This window comes from Macrobrachium nipponense, chromosome 3 (genome assembly GCF_015104395.2).
Source record: "Macrobrachium nipponense isolate FS-2020 chromosome 3, ASM1510439v2, whole genome shotgun sequence".
NCBI classification, from domain to species: domain Eukaryota; kingdom Metazoa; phylum Arthropoda; class Malacostraca; order Decapoda; family Palaemonidae; genus Macrobrachium; species Macrobrachium nipponense.
In genome coordinates, this window is record NC_087202.1 from 138,065,184 (window position 1) to 138,074,191 (window position 9,008).

Genomic DNA, 9,008 nt, shown 5'->3' on the forward strand with positions numbered 1-9,008 from the left:
GGATGAACGTCAGGAATTCCGTCTGTAGCAGGAATCGTATCATCCTGTGGCGGCTCCTGATTATCTGGCATCGTCGGGGGGTCGCTCCATGCGTTTCTCCAAGCGAATCTCCTGCCATGCCCAAGAAGGAGCCATATTCAACCACGCCAGGACTGCTCATAACAAACGGATAAAAAGAAATGATATTATCCCTAATATCATAATAATAGATCAGACAACAGATCCCCGACGTCTGCGTCTCCTAGAAGCCCTTCATATAGGTAAGGAGAAGCCAAACTTAAATATAACTCAAGAAACGTTTCTCCTTCCCACCGCCGCCCGGAGAGCAGCGAGCGACCCCCGACGATGCCAGATATCAGGAGCCCCCACAGGATGATACGATTCCTGCTACAGACGGAATTCCTGACGTTCAATCCCCAGCACAATACTGTGGCGCTCGCACGAGAGAATCCCCGAGACCTTCGAGGCGAGATCCACGGCTTCGCCCAAGACCGGCCCGACCAATGAGAATGCAACTCTAGTAGGTCCGTGCCACTATAAATACCGTTCCGCAAACTTTCTTGCTACAGTCTCTTCAACCGACTCGTCCGAAGATGACCTACGAGAAGGTCGAAACGTCACGTAATACCAGCTATACCAGCACCAACACCAGCCCTTAAACCAAATGAACTACGCTTACGGATTAATACCGGCACTGACGACGACCCCTGCTTGACCTGGACCTGATATCCTGTTCTAATAAAAGATTCCTTCAGCATTTACAATTTTTTGAAAATTCCCAATATGAATATTGGCCAGTTACTCAGAAACATCGCTGAGCCTGAGAAGCGAATTGTGAGGAAAATAGAGAAAACAATATATAAAATCAACTCGCTTAATTCTGCCATCCTTTTTAACAGTATTTGCCTAAAAGAGGGTCTTCTACCAAAATATTATTATTATTATTATTATTATTATTATTATTATTATTATTATTATTATTATTATTATTATTATTATTATTATTCAGTGGATGAAGCCCAATCGTATGGAACAAGTCCGCCACAAGGGCCACTGACTAGAAATTCAAGCTTCCAAAAATATGGTGTTCATTAGGAAGAAGTAGGAGGAAGTAAAGGGAAATACAGAGAGAAGAAATCCCACCCATCAAAAAAGGTAAATTAACAAATAGATAAATAGAAAAAAATGCAAGAAAATGCAAGAAGAAAGTATTAGGGTAGTAAAGCATTGCATTTTCGCTTGAACGTCAGAAGTTCCAACTGCATGACATCCTCTGGGAGGCATCTTATCATCCTTTTTCTTTTTCTTTCCTTGCAAGATTCCTCAACATATATTATAGGTAAATTTGGCTGAGTCCTTTAGAAAAAAGCTTTTCCTTTAGCAAAAGTTGGTGGAAATCTCAAAGTATTCAGAAAATGGAACAGGTACACAGGCGAAATATAAAATAAAATTCCAATAAAAATTTATGGGGTATTTCAATGTTTCCAATTTAATAATGGGATAATTTGTTCCATTTCGGAGCTTTCAGAATTCTTTGTAATATTTTGCGTGCTCTCCCAAGACAGCCGCGTACTCTCAATAAGGAAGCTTCCTATTAAAGGTTGAATGAAATTATACTGATACAATTCAATATCTCATCAGCTCATCCATTTTATTTTCTTTTGTTGGTGGTGATACGCCATTTTGTTAAGCAGTTAGTCAAGTTAAAACATTCTTTTGCACAAAGCAAGACATTATTTCAAAGCCTAGTACATTTTCTGTGCTAACGTTTGCTTCAATTCATCCGTTTTTATTTTTCCATTTCCTATTCCATCTCCCTCCTTTTATTTCTTTCCTCCTCTTCCTCTTTCCTCCTCCCTATACATCAGCTTTCCCTTCTCCTCTTTGAAAGTTCCTCGTAATAAAAGGGTCTGACACAATCCAGAGTGCTCACGATCTTAACGTTTTCGGATACTGAGCCACTTTACCTACTTTTTGAGATTTAATCCCTTTTAAGAGGATTTCGTTTTATAAGAGGTTGCGAAATCTCTCTCCTCCTTCTCAAGAGCTTGGAATCTCTCTCTCTCTCTCTCTCTCTCTCTCTCTCTCTCTCTCTCTCTCTCTCTCTCTCTCCGCACATAAAAATTTAAAGAAAGACTGGTCGAAACATTTCTTGCTAAAAGCCAACTTCCATCTGTAAAAGTATTTCTTACACGTAACGGACATCTCACCCGATACATCAACATAAATCATTAATAAACCTGAACATATTAATTTACATTCACCTTTCATTTAAAATCAACGTTATGATTTCATATTATGTCGTGGTCGCTGAACAACTCTTCTTATTGTTAGCGAGATCGAGTCATTTGACTGAAAGCTCTGCCACTTCGTCAACTGCACTACTGCTACATGAAGAAGAAAAGCAATCCATTGTTTCCGTTTTGGGGGGATTTTTGTTTGTTTGTTTATTTGCTCGTCCACCCTCAGAAGAATGTTCTTATCAGTGATTCGGTACTACTATTCTCAAATAAACGTCATTAATATGACATGCGAAGGAAGTATGAAATCGCTATTTCTGAATTTCCCCCTTGGGTTTGTAGCCCCCTGACTGTCCTAAAGGGTTTTAAACTGAAGAAAGTAAGAGAGAGTACCATCGAGCACAGTCTTTACACAAAAAATAAGGTATTAAATATAAAAAGTTCTGGACAGGTACTTATCATCGTAATAACCAAGGAGCTGCCCAGGACCAATGCCATTCATGATTATGAGGTACAAGTCAGGACCTCGTGGAAAGGAGGACCAAGCGACAGTTGTCAATTATAAATTCGCCTACTCTTTGGGAGTAACTAATACAAGAGCAGAGTTTACAAGTCTTCTTCAGATATGGAAGTCCGTTTTTTCTGAAATAGTTATATTTACTTTTTGCTTCGTAATGAATAGAAAGGCAAGTTCACTCGACAATTTTGTAAATTTCGGTTAAGGAAAGGCAAGAGAAAGCCGTAAATAATATTGTATGAAAAGCTGTAAACAAAACTTAATAAAAAGAAGCCCATCGACTAAGTAGAAAGTACAAAATAGACTATTCGTTTACGGCAATATTCTTTTATCTTGCAAAAATTATCAGCTCCTTAATTCACTTCGAACCGTGGAAGCGGCCGATAACTAAAATGAATATAAAAAAAGAGAGAGTGAAGTTTCTCCTTGATTACTCTTGGCTTTGATCATGTCAGGCGCATCCAATGAACCTATCAATTATTCCAGAAGCCCCAAACATATCCCAAAAAACTCAGCTCAAAAATAAGTACATTCTGAGAGCTCTCCCACGACTCCTGAAGGCTAGGTCGTAGGCTTTAAATCCTAATGTGAGTTTGCATGTCCTGCCTGTAGATTTGCATATTCTGCAAATACATTTAGTAAACTTGCTATGGGCTTTGAAAAGAATATAAAATTTCTAAAGCTCTTGTTGTTTTGTCCGTAGCAAGTGATGTCTGACATTTGCAGGAAAATGATGCTCGAGAATTTCTTGCTTAGCTGAGTTTGGTGTTGAATCTTCTCGCCGCCTATGAATTTAGGCCGCTTCCATGTCAGTAGTGGTCGTATCAGGCTTCCTGAAATTTAAAGGGATGAAGCACACAGGCTGACATACCATTCAGGATTTATGTAGTGTCTTGGTCATTGCAGTTGATTGCACTAGTGAAATTGCTGGACTATTTTTGCTAAGATTCATTAAAAGCGAAATTTTTGTAAGAGGTCGAGTATGAATGCTACGTGAGAGGTACTGAAGGACAAAAGGAATAATTATAAAACGAAAACGTCATGATATCAGCTGAGATTTTCAGGAAATGACTTATCTTCCAAACTATTCTCTGCCAAAAATGGTGATCCTTTCATCCAGAGTTAAAATATAAGGTAAAGATTTTAATTGCAGACAAGTTTCATCTGAAAGTAACGGCTTACAACTGTCAATAGGACCTATCCTCAGAATATGTTTTTGCAAGACAATTAATCTCCTGTTAACAGAGTAAAATGATTGACTAGATTGGACATTGAATGAAGATTCCATATGTTCAAAATTCCAGTAAAACCAATCAACAAAAATTTGTGCACCAAAATAGTTTCCAGACAGTCATTTTAGGGAACTGGTGTTTTGTAAATATATATCTAGCAAGAGGTGTTTCCTTTTATCCGTTATCTATCTATATGAAATTACAGTTGTAACATTTCGTATCGACAATGTATGAGAAAATTTCTTTCGTCGTACTGAATGAGAAAAGGTTATAAAATTGATGGACAGATCGGTGGCATCATGAGGCGCCTGGTGGTGTGCCAGGAAATCTGCCCCCGAGGAGAGGTATTGAGATGTCTGCAACCAAAACCCACCAGTGGTACTTACTGTCGCAGAGGTTAAGGGCGACATGCTTTTGACCGAAGGTAAGGAAGGGACATTTGCTGGCAGCTGTGTGTCAGACATCGGGTGGCTGTGGGGGTTTGGTTGGTTGGCTGAATACAGGCAGAAGGGAACGGCAAGCTCCTGTGTAGACCAAGAAGTGAGTACCTGTGGTGTATTAAGGATAAAAAGGACAGAGGGGCTGATAGAACACGTAGAATTGGATGTATCAGGATTAGGGTTAGATTTAGGTACATTAGTATGGCTTCTGATTGAGGATACGAACCTACTATGGCGGTACGTGTTTCACATGTTTAGTGGCAGTAGGAATCCTGGGAGGCAGTTCCTGGGGCCAGGGCCGAATGTTCTGTGGCATCGGCAAAGCTGAAACTACAGTGATTGCTGCTGTGTGTTGTCGGCACGGGTTTGATGGCCATGGTGGTCTCTGTGGCGTTAGCGAGGTCATCTTTCAGTGAAGGTTTGGATGCTTCTTGACGGTAGCAAAGGTGTGGGCATCAGCTGTGTCTTTGGTGTTGGTAAGTGCTGCCCTTACCGACGTTGGCAGGCGATGCAGCCAGAGTCTTGAGGATAGTAATTGATGTGGGAGAACTGTCTGCTGCAGGAAGGATATGGGTGAGGTTTCTCATTTTGAGAAGGGCAGCAGATGTGCTGCAAGATATGTTGTACAAGAGTGGCTGCGCATGGCATGAATCTGCCTAATAAGACCTTCTTCAGGTCTTTGTACTGGAAGACACTGATGTCCTTAGCATCCAGCCAGTCTGTAGGTGCCACTGGTGCATTGCAATATGCATTGTCGTGAGAATCACGAGTTTTGGTGGTGTATTATCTGAAGCTATCAACGACCTGTTGCTTCTCGCGTGAGAAAAACAGGCTTTAGAGTGCTGGCACACCACCACTCATTAGATAGTAGCATCTCTGAGACCTGGAATCGAGATATATTGCCAATTTGTCAGGCTTTTTTTATTCTAATATCATCTGAATTATTTCGAAATTTATTCTTAGAAACGTCCGGTATCTTTCATTGAATACTCCAATGAGAGACAGTGATGCCTTTAAGCCTTCTTCGATGTTGAATGTGGAGTGGTGGCTTTTTCAACAGTTCAGTTCAAATTTCTTTTTTCGTCTCCTTACAACAAGAAACCAACTGCTGAGGATTAGTGTCCCTCAGTTAGGTCACACACATATATAATAACTATCTATCTATTTATTTATCTACTATATATAGTATATAAATATTTTTACATATTTCCTCTTGCCTCGCCCACCAGCGCTCAATGTTTTCAAACTAAGGCATGGGGTAGTCGTTTATGTCACCTCATTGCGCGATATAGGTAGGTGAGAAAACCATTAGGGCATAGGAGCATATCATGGGGGAAGATGGGCTGCTGTTTGAACCCTTAATAGGCCTAGCTTTAAGACCTATTCTACCATGACCTTTTTTGCTGGTTATTGCTCCTTCCAGAGAAATGCAACTCCCTTGTCCTTGGAAGAGGCCCCAGCTTGACCTAGCGTTGCCTTGCTTTGTTGCCACTCTTGCTTAAACAACCTCTCAGGGCAGTAACTGCTCTGCCAAGAGCGCCTTTGTTAATTCTTTGCTGGTCTATAGTCCTCTTCTAGTACAAATCTACATGCACACCAAAATAAGGTATGTCAAGAAGTTGCAAATTCAACCAGCCCGTTTCTCTCAGTCAAAGTCTCTATCTTTTTCCAATATTCCATTTTCCCATTCTCTTTAATGAACTCCTTTGTGTTCCACCTAGCAACCATATTTCCATTGTGACTTGTTTGAAGCTACATTAAGCTACTCTTAGATAATAATTAGATCTATCCACCATAGTGAATCAGTGCTAATTGATTTAATGATAAATTCCCTACATCATGTGTATTTCCCTTTACACATGAGAGAATTTATTGCCATTAAATGTAACCCTCGAATTCTCTTTCAGGTGCCCTGCTGCCAAGTTTTCGTGTATCTGTTCCTTGCCATGTATACTCACCGTAGAGGATTGCCGTACCAAGATACGATGGCCAAATTCGCATATAGCAATCATATCAAGCCAGTCATTACCAGCAAGCTAGAAAACTCATATTCTAAGGCGGCAGCCCAGTTAATGTCTTAATTGGGTGTGAAATTTTTATTGTACTATTTACAGCACTTTGCTCACGGTTCATTTGGGTCCTACCCACCACGCCATTTTGATTTGCACTGTAAATTCTTAAAAAATTTAAATTACCTTAATGTAATCTGACTGGTTTGAATGGCGACCTTTCCATTCCCACTGATTAACATGTTCAAGGTAAGTCCACTCGCATTTTCCCTCATGTAATTACATGTGAGTCAGTATTGGCCCCAGCAGGTCCTGCTATTTCATTATTCTAAGTTACTTTCATCCAAATCAACCCAGTATTCTTAGCCAACTAGTAAAGAATTAGCAAAATGCTATTACTAGGCTAGGAAAGAAACGAACCAGGAATCTACAAAACTCGTAAATAATTTTTTACATGGCTTACAATAAATTCAAAAGGACAGAACCGGAACTAAGGGAGAGCAAGGTAAGGTTATTATTATTATCATTATAATTAAGGTACGTTAAGTAGAGATTTAAGAAGTGTTTAAAAGTGATTTGAGCAGTTTTGTAACAGCGACCAGCACCAAAAGTTTTAATTTAGCGGCACAAATAAAAGCCCGCGATAGCCCTGTGTTTGTAGGTACACAGCCACACACCAACTCTAGTTTGGGTGCCAGAAAGTGCTAGTTAGGCTAAGTGTGTTTTCGACCATACAGTTATGCAAAGTAAGTGTATAATTTCTTTGTCAGTGAAGTGTTAGGAGAAACTAGTGTTAAAATTCGTATTAGGAATAATACCATGTGTTGGCAATTCTTAGCATAGTTGTGCATGCATATACCCTGCCAGCCAACCACCAACCACTCGGTCACCAATACTGTAAGGAGGACAAGGAGAGAGAGTGAACTAATTTTACTCGGGAAATGAGGCTGTACATAAGGTGGCATGCGGGCGAAAGCATAGTGTCTGTCACGCACGCACGAACAAACATAAACAAAAAGGGGACAGGGGCCCAGCTGTGAATGTGTTTCTTCCTAGACAAAAATACATGAATAATTTTACATAGAGGGAATGGATTCCCAACATATATACATTAAAAGAAAGGGCATAAAATGCTCTACATTTTAGTTGCTGGAAGAAAAGAGAGGACATATGGATATGCAGATTTTTACAATGGAAGGGAGAACATTTTCCTGAATTTCATCCTTACAAATACTCCCCCCCCACAACACAATGATTATGTAGAATCGTTGGATGACTAATGGAATCTTGCGGGGAGCTGAAGGAGTCCTCAGGTTTGTGATTCCCTTGGTTGAGGGACGTCTTGTGTGTCCTCATCGTCTTGAGGGCCGGAAAGCAGGATGCTGCCCCTGGTAGTGGACCTGGGGGGTTCGACTGCTTTCCATGGGTGGCCTCGATGACATTTAGGGGCACTGTCAGGAACTAGCGGCATTGGGGTTTTGCAAGGGCCTTCAGCGGGGTCGTCTTCATCGGGGATGATGATGGGCTTGAGACAATCTATCGAGACCCAGTCCTTGTGGCTGCTGATTGACACAAGGAATGCTTTCTCCTTCCGACAGACGACTCAGTGCGGGCCCCAGTAGGGCCTTGTCAAGAGCAGGTGGGCGGTGTCGTTCCTCAAAAAAACTAACCTGCTGGAGTCCAGGGCTCGTGGGCAGAACTGCTTTGCTCTGTCGATGTACGTCTCTCGGCAGGGAACGAACTTCTGGGCGGCTGCACGCAACCTAGCCAGTGGAATATCAGGATCTTCGCTGTCGGTAGGGAAGAATTTGCCTGGCACTGTCAAGGTCTCCCAGTACACCTTCTCTGCTGGGAAAGGGTCGCTGTTGGATTTTGGGGCGGTACGGACACCGAGGAGGACGCAGGGAAGCTGTGCCTTCCAATCGGGGTGCTGACAGCATGCCATTAAGGAAGCCTTGAAGGAGTGGTGGACCCTTTCCAATATGCCATTGGCTGCGGGGTTGTAGGATGTCGTGGTATGGTGCTTGGTCCCCAACCAGGCATGCCAGGGAAGACCAGAGCTCTGATGTGAAGGCGGGTCCTCGGTCCATTGTGACGTCATCAGGCACTCCACAGCTTCTGATCCAGCTGGTCAGGAGGGCTTCGGCATAGGTGTCTGTGGTGGCTTTTGACATCGGGGTGGCCCTGGTAGACCGGTTGATCACTGTCAGAAGGTATTTGGCACCATCGGATGGAGGAAGAGGCCCCATGACATAGACACGGATGTGTCCGAATCTTCGCCTGGGCTGGGGAAAACAGCCTATCCCCGATTCGGTGTGCCTTCCTGTCTTGCTACTCTGCCACACGATGCAGTTTCTGTCTCACATCTGAGCATCCTTCCTAATGCCATGCCGCACGAACTGCTCCATCAGGAGCCTGGTTGTTGTGCAGGGCGACAGGTGCAAGAGGCCGTGAACAACGAATACCTGTTTCCTGCAGGAGTGGGGTATCGGGGGACGAGGGTGTCCTGTGCTGGTATCACAGAGGAGCGTCATCCTGGAGGGACTGAAGGGGATGTCTCCCAGCGAAAA

At 42.3% G+C, this 9,008-nt stretch overlaps 1 protein-coding gene across 1 annotated transcript; it reads right to left on the reverse strand.

Annotated features, from left to right (window-relative positions):
- Window positions 1–4,445: 4,445 nt before the first annotated feature.
- Window positions 4,446–8,539, reverse strand: LOC135222536 (uncharacterized). Its single transcript, XM_064260623.1, has 3 exons — window positions 8,109–8,539; window positions 4,923–5,038; window positions 4,446–4,537 (listed from the first exon to the last, which is right to left on the reverse strand). Exons 1-3 carry the CDS (start codon window positions 8,537–8,539, stop codon window positions 4,446–4,448), a joined length of 639 nt encoding a protein of 212 aa, XP_064116693.1.
- Between the last annotated feature and the right edge of the window lie 469 nt (window positions 8,540–9,008).

Bases quoted from the DNA above. Each gene is read 5' to 3' on its own strand.
- LOC135222536 (XM_064260623.1), bottom strand. From the start codon at position 8,539: ATGACGTCACAATGGACCGAGGACCCGCCTTCACATCAGAGCTCTGGT. The intron at 5,039-8,108 runs GTTAGTTTTTTT...CATATCTTGCAG, and splicing joins CGAGCCCTGGACTCCAGCAG to CACATCTGCTGCCCTTCTCA. The intron at 4,538-4,922 runs GTAAGGGCAGCA...AATACACCACAG, and splicing joins TGCATCGCCTGCCAACGTCG to GTACTCACTTCTTGGTCTAC.